Source organism: Lineus longissimus, chromosome 8, assembly GCF_910592395.1.
Source record: "Lineus longissimus chromosome 8, tnLinLong1.2, whole genome shotgun sequence".
NCBI lineage: Eukaryota > Metazoa > Nemertea > Pilidiophora > Heteronemertea > Lineidae > Lineus > Lineus longissimus.
In genome coordinates, this window is record NC_088315.1 from 20228292 (window position 1) to 20244011 (window position 15720).

Below are 15720 nucleotides of genomic sequence, written 5' to 3' on the forward strand. Positions count from 1 at the left end.
GGATCGAGAAATTTTAAAATTTTGGCAATTTGCAAAAATAGCCACAATGTCAACATGTACTTGGCAAGCTTTTCACATTTCTATAAATGGCGGGGAACATATTGCAATCACAACTACAGTTGTCAGCTCAGTAAATATGCAGTTGAACCACGTAATTACCTTCAAGTAGCCTAAGTGCGAATGGACAATGCTTATCTAATTACATGTACACTACACTGTGCCAAAACAAAGTTCTAAAATTGCAAGACTAGATACCTAATTATATTTACATTGTAAGGTAGGATGATACAGTTATAGCCCGGGTACTATTATAGCCTCAGTGTACATTGATATGTATACTGCCAGCAGTTTTCTGCACTGTAGGGGATATATTTGTATCACCTTACCTTAACACACGCTTAGCACATCAAGTACAATTATGGCCTTGGTACTAAAAGTGACACATCAGATGTTTCTCTTAACTGTAGAGGCTATAACTGTACCGAGCTATATTTGTACCAATTTACCTTATCTGCATTACTACTGAAGCAAAATACATAACTGCCACCTATCAATCACTACGAATTTCAACAGTGTTTTTCTGCTAAATTAAAGAAAGATGTTACATGTACTGTACCTTTCCGCTGGGCCAGAGGGTCCTGGCTACCGAGGAGATCCCTACAGATGGACCCATCCCCCTCTGTCCTCGACAACCATTGTCCACAAGGAAAGAAGTATTTCCACTTGGGGTGTTTGAGGTCGGTGATGACGACGCGCTCGACATACCAGCCAGGGTATTTCCCAGTGTTGTCATGCTGTATCCTGGAAGGAGGATGGTCACCTGAATATTTAGTCTGTAGTCTTAAGAAAACTCATGTACATTCCTACTGCAAAGACTTAAAAACGAGAGTACATAGTTTATTTCAAACATCATTTCTAAGAAACTTTAAGACCCTTACCTCACTTTTGTCATTGGTCCCACACAATTGGCCTTCATTACAAAGATGTCACTCTGATTTCTCTCAAACATTCTTTTCGACGTATCCTTCAGATGCATCTTGGGAGTTACGCCAGATTTCCCATGAATTGTGAGGAAAACGTTGGCGTTCGTACCAGACCCGATCACATCACCTGTGACCACAATGATCTCATATTCTGAAAGGAACGGACAGTGCACATTTGCGACCCGTTTTGGCAAAATAAGGCACTGGACAGATATCGAATCATTGGCGGACATTTTTACCGATTGTGAACAGAATTATCTTTGAATGATGACACTTATATTAGTTGCTTGAGAACTGATTGCGATACGGTGCATGGACTGTTTGTTGTCAAAGGGTTGGGAGGCAAGGTATTTTGAGACACAACCATCTGGTTGGGAGATTTCACTGAAACCATTCCAACTGCTTACATGTAGGCTGACAAAAAAAAATGATAAAGTTACCTTTCAAACACAGTTTCGCTGCTATTGAAATTCGTGTAAACCTTCAGACAAAGACCATCCTGATATCCTTACTTTCGGACAACTTGAAGTACCCTACATATCGTCAATTCAAACTGAACATGTTGAATGGCAACCAACAACAATCTGCATCGCTTGGCTCGAAGGCAAGAAATGGTCTCATATTTATCTGTTTTGTTACCTGTTTTCGCACTCTTTTTGGCGAAAAGTTCTCGGCTATTTTGGCAGTCGCCGACATGCAATGAAAGCCACTGTGCACATCTGAAGAACCATGACTTCTTGTTGGCCGTGTTGATGATCTCGACAGACTCTAGGTACCAGCTGTGCTGCTTGCCAAGGCCATCATGCTGAAACATTTAATGAAGCCATTCAGATCAGATTACTACTTGAAACACCTCACAGTGATGGCGCCATTTGAAAACATGTCGATCCGACATTTTCAAAACAGTCAGTGAAGACACTGGTACTTCACCTGCCACTCACCTCTAAATGAATCGACTTGATCTCTCCAAAATCTGCTGCCTTCACTTTGAACACATGTGTTGTCCCCTTCGAGAACTTGAATGGCACAGCCTTCTCTCGCTGTTTCTTTGCAGCGGCAGTCATCGGTTTTTCCCGCGAAAATTTGAAGGCTTCTTTTTCATCGTCCTTCTTTCCAGGTAGCTTGTATAAGCGGGTTTTCGGCAGCTTGCCTTTTGTTCCATTCACTCGCAGAAATACCTGTAAAGTGACGTGTTTTTTCCTCATGATTTGCTTTTTAACACCGGCCATGAGAGACAGAGACTCTAATTTTGACAAAAATTTGAATGCTTTATTTCAAAAAGTCTAGAATTTTGCTAAATTCACAGAACTCTGCAAGGTTGAGGCTAAGGAGGGGCGGAGCCAAAATGACAATGCCAATGTGTTTGGCAAGACAACCAATTTCAACAGCAAGGTATCAATTTCTGTTCTAAAACGCCTCAAACTTAATGTTCGGCTATAACCAACTGTTTGATTACACGTCTTGAACAATCAATTCACTGGCTCCAGGCCAATAAACCTGCAACAGTAAGACCATTATCCCCAAAACAAGGCTTAACCTAATGTATTCGACATAGAAAAAGATGATAAACCGCATGCGATGAAAGTGTTTTAGCATCACTTACTCTGGCATCTGTTCCTGACCCTTTCTGGTCACCCGTCGTCACGGCAACCTTATATAGCACCATTTTTGATGACGATTTGCCTCGTTCTTTCATTTGTTTCCTCAGCACGACCCGATGAGCCTGTTTGTCATGGCGAAACCGTTGAAGACGCTAGGAAAATTGAGACAAAAGCGTGATTTTGTACATGTATGAAGAGTCTTTGACTAAATCTACTGAAATGAACATGATTTTTTGCCAGCCTAATTTCAAACAAATGCCAACATAAAAGCCAAAATGATATCTGTCACTTATTGTCACTCATATTCATAAGACACTCAGTGACTCATCACATCACACTCTAATTGACGTTATTGCGCAATCTAATAGTCATGGATAATTTGAACAGTTTGGGGCACAAAAGAAGACGATTCAAGGTGCACATGACTTGTATTATTTGAGAAAAATGGTTTTCTACGCATGCATTAGAAAATTCAACAAGCATGCCCATGAAAATTGAACCAGATATTCTGTCACCTTAACTCGAAATCTTCATTTCTCACCTCAGCGTCTTCGACCATTCTTCCAAATCTTCGCTCGTAAAATTCATGCAGGTGCGGGTCATGTAAGGGGTTGTAAGAGGGTAGGGACCCGCCCTTACCGTGTCCTAAGTGTGTGAACATAGCATCTGTTTTGCGGGCTGTAATGAAATAATGATACATTTATAACATTCCTGTTCATAGAGAAGGCATGTTATCAATATTGCTTTGCAGCCAATTTAGAATTTATGTTTCGACGAAATATAATTTATCTTAGAAATACCAAGTTTGATCTAAGTGTCAACCAGTAGAACCACTTGATAATTCATTGTCCTTGAGCAAGACACTTAACCTGCACTTGCGTCTCGCAACTCAGGAGTAAAAGGGTACCAGTCGGAGAGGATCAATTGTTGTGGGGTGATCGATGGTATAAAGCAACAATATCTTAATCATGAACGTCTTTCGCGAAACCTTACGTGCAAAGGGTGGTCGGTAGATGCCACTGTCGTCATCTCTCATGCTATATGATGATGATGGAGGCCGTCGCATTTGGGCATACTCAGATTTGACAGGAGCTGTAAAGAGATTCGACAACATTACAATACAATTCGATAAGAAAATCACACCAGCGGGATTTCTTGGGTTGGTAGAGCTACAAGAAAAACACCTGACCATCTTCTCTTCTAATTTCCTGTTTTCTGTTCAGAGCATGGTTAGCACAGCACCATAGTATCGCTTGACTCTGGCTCACATAAATAACGTAATCACTCCTTTACCTGACGTTGGTCTCAACGACCTCCCAAACTTCATAGAGTGGGAGTTTTTTATCGTAGCATAGGGGGCATGCGGTTCCTGCGTGGCCCACTGAGAGATCTCAGTATTTGAGTAGGTGTGATGCATGTACGATGTTCCATTCGGGTTGTAATCCATTTTGGCACTTTTTTTGGACGGTTGATTATTAAAAAGACAAACTGTAATAGAAAGAGGAAGTATGAAAGAAACATTGAATTGACAATTTCCGACTCTCTCTCTCGAAGGATCAGATCAAATCGTACTCATCTCAAGACATAAGACAATGATAGGCATAACGTGGCATTATATGAATACCCGGTATGTCTTCTTACATCACATACTATTACTAGGCTACAAAATATTTGAACCAAAATAAATGTCATAATCCTCAAGGCCTAACCGGATCCCACGACAAATGTAGTTGATATTGCGGTCGGTCTTGTTTGAAGCTGGGTTCGGGTGCTAGGTTGTTGTGGCGCTTCTGACTACTGGTACGATGCCAACCAATAGCGATATCGAGTAGGCCTGGTACATGATCCGGCTCAATCCTCAAACAGACTCGAGACTGGCCGACTACGCCTTGCAATCAGCGCAGCCATCACGCATTCTATCGCTAGGCCTAGCCTCATAGCCTATAGACTTATTATAGAGTATAGTATTAGTACAGACTGATTATTCTACTGATATTTGTGGAGGCGGGACTAAATGATGAGCATTTGGACGAATGGAGATCATGCATACATTACTAACTTTCATGCATGATATGAGGAGACAAAAATATCCCAAAAAGCTCGATTAAAAAAGGCAACAGTGAACAACTTCAAGATTGATTTAATAAGGAACAACAAGTCAACAATAACATCATGACCCAGCTCGTTTTGCCTCTCATCCGATTATTCGGCAATTTCTATTTACATACATAGGTTTTTCTTGTTACATATTCTCCATGTTTTCGATCAGAACCGGTGCAGCCGACATTGGCCAGTGTAATTCATCAATATCAGTGGTTTTTGTAGTGCCTTCAACAGTGCTTTGCCCTCACATGAAAAAATGTTTGATTGTTGCCAATGTCGTTGCGCATGCGTAATTGAATACGCCATCTATTATCCAATTGTGGTCATTTCGCTCCATGATCTTTTCGCCCCAGTCGTTTCGCTCCAAATCGAAGTCATTTCGCTCCAAATCGTAGTCGTTCCGCTCCGTTCTCAATTATGCCACGAGACCTACAGGGTGAACCAGTAAAAACACAGTCTACTGACAATTTACTTCACCTAGGCATGTTTATAGTGCCATACTTCTCAACGTTAAGCCCTAAAGTACAAGCATACACATTCTGTTCCCGTTATTCAAGTGCATCGAAGTGTTCGAGTGAAAAACCCAACAGCTGATTGGCCGACATCCAGGAAAAAATGTGTCATCCTGGAATATGAGATGGTTTTCGTCTTAATCATCAATCGGCTGTCGCGATTGAGTGGAGTACGCGATTAACTTTGACTGCACGATAACTTGTCAAACAGGACAGAGTCCTTCAACTTGGTAATATGTAGGTTGATGCGTTGATGATGTCTGCCAGATGTATTGTACGCGCCGGTCACCGATCCGAAGGTTGACCGCGCTCAACGTTGCTTAACTTCCACTCTGGGGCAAACGCGCCAACCACTGGGCCTTAAAGGAATTCCCTCATGGCCGGCGGGTTAAGCCGTGCCATATACCTGGGGGTACTATACAATGATGATGATGATGATCCCATTTTGCAGCCTACATTTAGTGGCGGCTGCCATAATTCTAATAATCCGCTAATCCTCCTTTAAAGGCCGACGCGTTTCGTTAAAAACTTCAAATTTGTAAATGAATTTGAAAAATTCCAATTGCATAAACACGCACTGAAAACAAATTTCAGCATTTGTATTTTGTAGACAGATACAGATACTATCAATACCAAGTTTTACTTGATTTGTATGCATAATGACTCCACTATGGCATTGTGTATAACTGCATTTCTATTTTCCTGGACCACCAGTAATTACAAACGGCGTATACTAAGTAGGCCCAACCTTAAGATACTAGGCCACATGGAGTGTTTTATCTTATATACCTTAGTTCATCCATGGCGGGTGATATCAGTACTTTTGTGACGTGGTTGGAATCGCGACTAATCTGCATATGAGGGTCAGAATACCAACATAAAAAAAGGTAATAAACTTCGATAACCGTCATTTCATCGATTCTAGGTGTTTCGCCAGTTTGTGTACGTCACGTGATGACCTGTCCCATATTTCCTTGAAGTGTTTCCGTTAAGTGCCATTGTTTGTATACATCTGAAAGAGGACACGAAAAGGTAAAGTTTTACAGTTCATAATGAGCTTCAACTTCTTATTCCGAGTTTCCCTTGTTGGCATAAAAGGGAGTCTATGGGTAGGAGAATATCTTAGATTCAGTTACGCGAAGTCGCCGATAGGTGAGGGATCTTTGCTATCTCACTGTACATTGGAACTATTCAAGCTTGTAATTGTATTTGTCGAAGAATCAAACATAACCCGCACCCCCTATTGTGCATCCTAGTCACCTGAAGAATACCCCTCCTGCCTATATATAGTGCCCTTTAATACGTTTACCCGAGACAGTTCTAGCCCTGGCGCGACGTCATGAAGCCCAGCCAAGTCTTGGCGGAATTTACCCTTGAATTCACTGCGAATGACACCGTCATGTACCGCTGAGTAAAAACTTAATAACAATTAAAGTTCATGTACTCATTGAGGCTTCATGTTCACCCGTAACGTGACTGATATTTGGACAGATTTGAGGTACATTGACCGTCTTCAAGACTCCTTTTTCCGTTGATGCAGAGGCTCAGTCAAGGGACGTGCATACCGTTTTCTAACAATGTTTTAGTATGAGAGGTTTCGTTTCTTCTGGAGCGCATGCCGGCGCTGACAGCTGATACAAGCTCGTGCCGAGCATTCGCCACTTTCTTCTAGCAGAAATAATACAGGTCTTTCTGTCAAGTGACAGGTTTTCACCAAGCAAACCCCCGTATGTGATCATGGCCGCGCTGTCTGATTGGTCAATACCTGTCAGGAAGTCCCAAATTGTTGTTTGAGGAAAGTGGCGAATGCCGAGTTATAAGCGACGTGCGACAAACCTACTCTGTCTTCTTTGAAGAAGGAGGCCGGATACCATCGCACCACGCGGGTAGATCGGCATGGTGTCGAGTGGTGTTATCATACCCTGCATAACGAAACAATGCTCAATGGCCTCTTCTTCTGTGATGTATAGCGCTGCACGTTTGTACCGCTATATTTTCAGATGACGACCGCCAGAAGCAACCGAGGTTCACGGACCAGTCGAGTGGACAACAAGGACGGCGTTGACGCCAACACTTGTGAAAATGGACAGGATTCAGATGATGAGAGCATCAGTGATTGCCTGGATGATGAGTCATGTGACAATGACGACATTCCGAATCGCCGCATGGACGGCTTAAAAAAAGTGGAAACTCCTCGAGGATCTGCGAAAAAAGGTGGACTACTGAAGACAATACGTTTGACGCGTAATCAGAGAACCCAGAGCGCTCGTTCGACACGAGACTCAATCAGGTGAGGCGTCCTGCCCCCATCCGGATATGCGCCCATACGGACGGAAATCTCTAATATGGATGTTGCCTTTCCCGGTGTAGACAACCCATCTGACCGTGACCTTGAGTTGTTGCAAGGTGATAAACTCTCGTTCCTTTTCCAGTGTAGATAACCTGTCCGACCGTGACCTTGAGTGGCTACAAGGTGATAATTTCCTGGGAAGACTCGAAAATGAAGAAAACCTGGATACTGATGTCTTACAGAAGGAAGTAGATACGCTTCCGAAGAAAAAAACTAAAACGTGAGTCTTTTTCCGCAGTCACCGCAGCCTTTAGGGCTACCTTTAGACATTTTTCAGAATGTGATTTACAATATATCATTTTTGGCCGCCGGTTACGCATGCGCACTTGAAGTAACCAAGGTAACCAAGGGATACTTTCATGCGCATGCGTAACCTGATGTCAAATTTTGGAAATTCTGTTCGATTTTCTGCTGCAAGTCCTCGAAGGATTGCTGGTTCCTCTCTTTAGGTGTCGCCATCGGATGGAGAGGTTCCTGACGAGCACCCCGTGCCAGATCATTGTCCTCTTGATAGCATTCCTTGATGCAGTGGCGGTGGTAACGAGCGTGATCCTGGACATGGAAAGTCATCGGGGTGAGTTACACTGTGGAACCCCGGTAACACGACCAGTCAAGGCACCGAGGTCAGATGATTGTGTTAATACCGGGCTTGTCGCGTGAGTGAGTTGAGAAGCAACACTCACGAATATACCGGAGCCCGTTGTTGCAACATTCTAAAATAGAGCGACGTCGCGTTGATATGAATGAATGACGAAAACTGCGTGTCTCGTTTGTTATTTGTAATTATAATGCCAATGAGAATATTTGACTTGATATAAAAAACGACCTAGAATGTCAGGTCACCTTATAGGTAAGATGGAAAAGCGAACGTTATGCCATACAGGTCTACACCACTACCCAATTCACATTTGATATCGTTCTGAACGCTTTTTTCAGTGGAGACAGAGCATCTGAAGTGTCAGCGTCACCATCTTGTTTGGATTCTACTAAACCTTGAGAACACACCTAATAAAACAAGTGAACATTTCGTTATTCCGGATACACATGGAATAGACGGGGGCTTAACTGGCAGCGCCTTCGTCTACGAACTATTAGAGAGATTCGAGGCAAGCATTGACAGGAATCAGAAAAACAATTATGAAACTACTGGAAGCCCAAAGTCCGATGCTTCGTCAGACGTAGCGGACAATGTCGCGTTTCAGCGGTCGCCCAGGGCACTCACAGCCGGTGAGATGACCTTGCGGACACCGCCGTATCCACCTGACGACTACAGCGCAACCGCTTTGCCAGATTTTATTGACAGTGACGCAGTTAACAACCAGTACGGGAAACTTCTTGTTGCCCCGGCCATGAACAACCCGAGGAAAGATATTAGTCAACGTTCAGGAGATGCTGATGTGGGGAATGTCGATGCGTTGGCCTCATTTATGGTCCCGCCGCCACCTCTAAAAGACTGCTTGCAGATCACGGCGCGGGCGGAGGAGTTAATCCACATTTCTCATATGCTACATTACACCAGTATCGCACTGCTCTCGGTGCTGCTTCTAGAGGTAAGAAAAGCCCCCGAGCGCTACGCCAGGGGGTCGTCAAAACAAAGTTCGTCACTACTGGCGTTTACCTTAAATTGGCGTTATGTCATTCAGTAAAGCCCTAACGCCGAGTCAAAGTTAAACCTCAAGGTTGATTTAGACAGGCGGGACCTGGCATGTGATCAAGTAACTTTAGTGTTAGTTTATTCAATGTTTATCAACTTGAAGGACAGACTAATCGTAAGTTGTTCCACTTCGTTCTGATTCTGCACAATGGGATCAGACCATGCTTATTATTCTTATATGGGTGAGGTGATGAAGCCCCTATCATCATAGTAAACATAGCCCGATTCCATTGTGTTCAGCTGAAACAGAACGAGCGGCACACCCTGCAATGTATAGTCCGTTACGTGAGCCCCAAACTGGTTTTCATTTCCTTGCTTTGCGCAGTTCTCCTTTGAGGACTGACTAACTAATCAGCGCCACGATTGGTGGAAATTTGAAAACAGTTCCCAGCTTTTGTATCTGTTAACGCATGCGCATGACTGGTTCGTTGGCCGATTCTTGTGTGCGCGACCGGCTCTATCGATCTTGGCGCTGACTCAAAGTTCTCAAAGGAGAACTGAAAGTCAAAATTTCACCTAAAAGTTCCTTATTTTGTATACTTCCGGTTGGGGGGTGTATCATACCAACACAGAGCAGCCTCGTCCCAAGTCATTGCGCCCCAACCATTTCTTGACGCAAGGTTGGATCATAGCTACGTTTGACTGGAGCGATTGACCATCCAAATACACGAGATAGCGCGTGGTTTAACCAGGTTTAACACAAACTGCCTGCTATGGGAGGATGGGACAATCTGCACATTTCCCTATATCCCTGACACGATATTTAGAAGCCTTGTTTTGAGAGACTGTATTTGTTTTACTTTCTTCTCTTTTCCTTCAGGTGATACTGAAAGTTATCGCCATGGGCTCGGATTTCTTTCACCACAAATTGGAGGTGAGAATCTATTTTTAGATCAGCTACACAAATACCTCTACACTAATACCTTTATACCAACACCTTTACCATAATCATTCGCCTGATTTGACCACAGCTAAACCAAATAGAGTCTTGTGATTGGCTCATTGCAAATGAGCGTGCCGGGGATGCAGAATCCGGCACTTTTGATTGAGGAATCCACCGGACGGACCCAAAACTTTGCTTCCCGCCCTTTTGTTCCAAACCATGACCGCTGAAGTATGTGATATTGTGATTCTGTTGCAGATTATGTGATATTGTGATTCTGTGTTGCAGATTATGTGATATTGTGATTCTGTTGCAGATTATGTGATATTGTGATTCTGTTGCAGATTATGTGATATTGTGATTCTGTTGCAGATTATGTGATATTGTGATTCTGTTGCAGATTATGTGATATTGTGATTCTGTTGCAGATCATGGACAGTATAGTGATCCTAATCTCCTTCATTCTCGACCTCGTGTTCATCCAGGACCACGATAAAAACCTCGCCGTGGCCATCTTCTTATTCATCTGGCAGATGCTAAGGGTGTTGTCAGGTAGGCAAACTATGATTCCTGGGGTAGAATCATTCTAGAAAATGGGAATGGTGTCTACCTTGGCGATGAAAATGCCCTCAACGTCATGTTTCTGCCAGAGGTGAGAATAGTTTTCACCTCCAGCTTGGAGGAATTCCTCCAAGCCTCCAGTAAGAACATTTTCACCTGAGATTAGAGAAGTTTGCAATCCGGAGAGAATGTTGATTGTACCAGAGATGAGAATAGTTTCCACCTCCGATGAAAATGCTTCGAATGATTCCAACGGAGATGAGAAAAGTTTTAACCTCCGGTAAGAATGTCTCTGCCTGTGGTGAGAATAGTTTGCACCTTCGGTGAGAAAGTTTCTGAATAGGTGAGAATCGTTTTCACCTCCAGTAAAATCATTACCACCGGAGATAGAAATACATGTAGTTTCAGCATGTGGCGAGAATTACTTGAAACCTATTCCTAAAAAAATAAACGATACAAGCCATCGTATAGCTTGCTAGCTCTTGATCTGATGTCGCGGTGAGTTTGTCATTCACACTTTAAGTTTGAGAGAGCAATTTGGAGCCAAACTGGTTTTTGATCTGATTGGAATCCCCCCCCCCCCCCCGCCGCCCCTTAAACTTTTAAACCAGTGAGGAAATGTATTCGTTCAATTTTAGCGCTCATCAACCACAACAAGAAGAGAGTCGAATTCTTGATGCAGGTGATGAAGGAAAGCAACCTCAAGTTACACCAGCAGAACCTGTTATTGCGGCGCAAGGTTAAACAGAAAAAGGTACGCGAAGATAGCCCCTCCCTCCTCCCCCCATATTCCATCATAATCATCACTACAGCCTCGTTTGTTCTGCCTAAAAATAACTGAATGTTGTCGCATCTCGTGTATTTCCCCTTGCCGGCCAATTAACCACCATGAAAGCTGTTTTGTGGAGGTCGATGTTTTGAAGATTTGCACTGAACCCTTTGACATTAGAGACAATAAAACAATGGGAATTCCGGCCAAGGTGTGAGCAGGCATTGTTTAAAGACAACAGACCGTGTATCAGGCTTGACCATAATTCTTTTGGAATTGGGAATAAGGGGGCATCATAGAACCTGTACATTTAATTCATTCTCAATACATTTTGATCAAATAGAGCATCGATTTTTCGTCAACGATTGCATTGTTTTCCCGACGGTGGCGTCCAAGGTGCGCCATTTAGTATGGCAACTGTTTTCTACTCTAGATAGCGACATGTTTTCTCTTCTACGCTTCAGAAGCAACTTGGCAATCTTCAGCAGTTTTGCGAGGAGCTCGGCGCCACGGATGACCAGATACAAGACTGTCTCTCTGGCGTGCCCACCCGTAAGTTGCTTATAAGAGCAGGGCTGCTTATCCACACATTCAACCACAATCTCCTAGCCTCGAAATTGCTGACAGTTGCTCAGGATACTAGCACCGTTTAATGACTCTGCCTCAGATTGGCTAGCTATTATGACCCAACAAGTGTACTTTTGCTCCGCTGCAAATGCAGCGATTCCTCTCATAACATTTGCACTATTTACCAAATCATAAAAATGGCGCCGACGAATCACTTCCGGTGAGAGAAAAACTATTTTGTTGTCATAATTTCAGATGTGCCGCTGAAAACAAGGGCTGCCTCCAAGGCGAAAAATGTATTATCCGCTTCCTGCGAGGCGTTGTCAACTTTTAAGAAGTGGACGTCACGTTCCCTGTCTACCGGTCTCCCTCCACTCGCCATCGCTTTTGCCAAGAGCCCTATGGAGAGGCGACGCCGCAACAGCGCGGGCAGTGAACCGGCACCCGCGAAAAGCCCGGTCCGGTTGAAATCACTCCAGTACACCTCGTCCTTCCTTGACATTGACTTAAGGCAGAGAGGAAAGCCCCATTTGGGCGCAGGAGACATATGCTCCAGTTCCGAGGACGGGAGTTTGTGCGAGTTAGGGCCACGTGGTCCCTCCAGCGGTAGAGAGTCAAGCATCGGCAGTAATGGTTCTCTCTGCGACCTGGATTCGATGTCGGCGACCCCGAACGCCTCCCCGGGTACTTCACCACCTTTAAGGCAAAAAGGGAGCGATTTCATTCTTGAAATGGAGGGGATTAAAAACGCCGGCTTCTTAGAGTTCAACCAGGGGAGAGAGATAAGTTGTGGCTCTGATTCGGAACCGCCCTCCTACGGCGTTGCAATGCTCTCTAGTAAAGGAGGAGACGAGATATACCAGACGTTCATCGGCGCACGCCGGTTGACCATGGCATCGAATGAGGTCGAGGAGTGCGACCGAAACACGAAACTGTGATATCCGTATTCGTACATGATGATTGAACACTTGTAAAAAGCAGGGCTATATTGATAGCTCGCAAATGATAGGTCGGCAAAACTCATCATTAAGCCAGAATCGTAAGCAACTGCTAACCAGGTCGACTTTGGAATTGTGATAATGTAGGCGAATGGTCCGGCGGTTGGTAAAACCGGATCCAACAGGCTGTGAGTCCCGCAACGACGACAACCATGACGTAACAGAGTGTCAACACCTGGAATGTAATGAACATTAATTCACGAAATTATATAATGCATGATAAGCTTCTGTAAAAAAAAGCAATATATGGGCATGGCAGAGTTCACACGTATATTTTCATATTTGGTAGGCCTTGAGGGGACAAGGTTCAGTCAATGAGCGAAGAGTCACTTTCACTTTTACACTTTGTCATCAGGTGCACCTTTTCTAGCCCTGACACTTATTCGTTCATTGAGGAATGATATAAATGCCTGCTATGCGAGGAAAGCCTCCATGGTGCGAGATTCAGGATAAGCTTTCGCTGTGGTTGAAGATCAGAACATCTTCCATTGTCTGCAGGCAACCAATAGAAAAAGTTAGGTGGTCATATTTGTGAAGGAAAAGGTGTGTTTTTTATTATGTGATATTCTAGCTTTTCTTTTTTAATGATAGGCCTTGCGTGAGGGACATTAGCTTATATGGCTAAAGTGTGAGATGTATTATCCCATCGACACGTCAGGTTTGTGACATTCTTCGATATAGATTGAGAGTTGATATCAATGCCTGTCAAATGTTAGCCCAATACCGCTACGCTAGTCGTCCTTTTGGGGAGGAAGTATTGGTCTAGGGCCTACGTGAGGTCCAAGTTTGGCACACAGCATGACATGTATGTGAGATATTAACTGTAGGTTGTGGTTCATAGTTTGTGTTTTAACAATGCTGCCACGCAACATATCAACCGAGGATTTGGTATTGACGATCATCTATTGTGAATGCAGGTCACCATGTTCAGCCAACTATGGCATCGTCTCAGACACATTGTGTACTGCTTTGCATGTTATTTAGTTCACGAATATGAAAGCCTGCCCGAAATACATAAATGCACCCACTCCGGGTGTAATGCTAGTGATGAGAAGGCCCGACGTATTGCATGATATCAAAATTCTAATCCAAATCGAAGTATTGTGAGGCCTTGTTTTGAAAATTCATGAAATCGACTGGATTATTCAGTCCTGCACTTTGGTAAGGAATCAACTTAGGTGCGTTGTTAGATAGATAATCATTTGGTTATCCGACAAGCGCTATTTCAATTTATAATTAGGACAGGGTTGACACATTCATTTCAAAGTTGACACAAGTCGCATCATATTTGCCGAATTTCTAATGACTTCTGTGTGCTGCTAATGCTGCTATTCCTTGTCTCACTGGACTGCATAAAGTAACTGGCTTCGGGACAAAAGTTCGGGTGGACACGTTTAGAGGATTTAGTTACCAGTTTATACCGTTTCATTCAAGATTTCGGAGACAGCTCGTGTGAGGCCGTATTTCATCAACGGAACCTTCAGGAAGTATACGAGTTTCGACCTCATTAGCATTTTAATGATGCATTTCGATGTTGATACTGAGTATGCCAATAAGATCTATGCGAATCCACAGGCAAAAGAATATCCGTCCACGGATAGTTGACGGGGATTAATCATGAACGTTCCATCAATCATGGGCCATCCATGGATAGTGGATGGAGAATCTCCATCAACTATCCATGGCTAAGCCTCCGTGGATGGAACGTTCATGGGCCATCCATGGATAGTGGATGGAGAATCTCCATCAACTATCCATGGCTGGGCCTCCGTGGATGGAACGTCCATGGGCCGTCAACTATCCGAGGACGGACACTTTTGCCTGTCGACGATCCAGCCGACGGAAAGACTAACCTTGGAATCTGATATAAGTGTGTGGTTAATTCTTTGAACCCTGAGCTCCCTGGTGGTAGGGGGTCCCCCACCCTAAGCTCCTGGGGGTAATTTTGGGTATCAAATAGAAATTTTAAAAGAGCTGGAAGAGGTAACTAAAAGTAAACTGTACTGTATTTATCCATCCTCCCGCTTTTACATAGAATAAAGCTTTATTTCTGAATATTATATAGCATTTATTTTATTTTTATTTTTCCCGAGTATCTTTTTCAGCACCCCTGAGCACCCCCCGCCGGGCACCCTTCTTGAAAAAAATGAAAAGAATATAACTATTATAGCTATAGACATGGAACATATCTTCTTGCCTGGCGCTTCTTTTATTACTTGATGCTAAGCTTTATAGGGGAGATTTTGTGGGGTATTTTTTATTTATGTACTGAAGTTCATGAAAAAAGCTCAATTTTCTGAGTTTTTTGCCGTTTTCAGACCTCAAATCCATCTAGAGGATATGACAAAAAGCCGAATGAACTAGAATCTACAGGGGAGGGAGGCCTATCTATTAGACGAGTGCATGTTTTTAACTCTCAAGTACATATTTGGAGAGGTATTGAAAAAATATTTGCTGTGGCAAGTCTACAGATATAAATAAATTGTTTGGTAAAAAAATTTATTTTGAATTTTGCCAACCTGGCCATAGGGGGTGGTTCAAATTTGGAGTGAAAATGGCCGAAATGGGTAAAAATGTCCACTTGTGTCAAACTTGTCAATTTAAAAAAAAATTTCCGTGGTCAATCACCAGTTTAAATCGCACCAGTTAATCGCAAGACTAACCCGTGTAACATATCCGAATTTCAGTTTCACAAGCGAACGCAGTATTTGATGGCGGGCATTTGAAATAACTGGAAAT

At 43.3% G+C, this 15720-nt stretch overlaps 2 protein-coding genes across 7 annotated transcripts in view; one reads left to right on the top strand and one right to left on the bottom strand.

The window, feature by feature from the left end:
• Positions 1-4944, bottom strand: part of LOC135491948 (lipoxygenase homology domain-containing protein 1-like) — a 35800-nt gene extending 30856 nt beyond the window's left edge. For all 6 annotated transcript variants that reach the window (XM_064777921.1, XM_064777919.1, XM_064777917.1 and 3 more), the window contains exons 1-9: positions 4813-4944; positions 3878-4072; positions 3578-3676; positions 3126-3262; positions 2587-2736; positions 1925-2161; positions 1623-1788; positions 939-1134; positions 617-801 (exon numbers count right to left, since the gene is read on the bottom strand). In XM_064777921.1, the coding sequence (XP_064633991.1) occupies positions 617-801; positions 939-1134; positions 1623-1788; positions 1925-2161; positions 2587-2736; positions 3126-3262; positions 3578-3676; positions 3878-4031 (1324 nt within the window). In that variant the 5' untranslated portion in view covers positions 4032-4072; positions 4813-4944. The remainder of the gene's footprint in view (positions 1-616; positions 802-938; positions 1135-1622; positions 1789-1924; positions 2162-2586; positions 2737-3125; positions 3263-3577; positions 3677-3877; positions 4073-4812) is intronic.
• Positions 4945-6204: 1260 nt separating this feature from the next.
• LOC135492849 (uncharacterized) lies at positions 6205-15017 on the top strand. The gene is made up of 10 exons (XM_064779526.1): positions 6205-6231; positions 7200-7489; positions 7632-7769; positions 7999-8123; positions 8486-9099; positions 10024-10077; positions 10515-10638; positions 11286-11401; positions 11881-11968; positions 12239-15017. Exons 2-10 carry the CDS (start codon positions 7200-7202, stop codon positions 12919-12921), a joined length of 2232 nt encoding a protein of 743 aa, XP_064635596.1. The 5' UTR covers positions 6205-6231; the 3' UTR covers positions 12922-15017.
• The last annotated feature ends 703 nt before the right edge of the window (positions 15018-15720 follow it).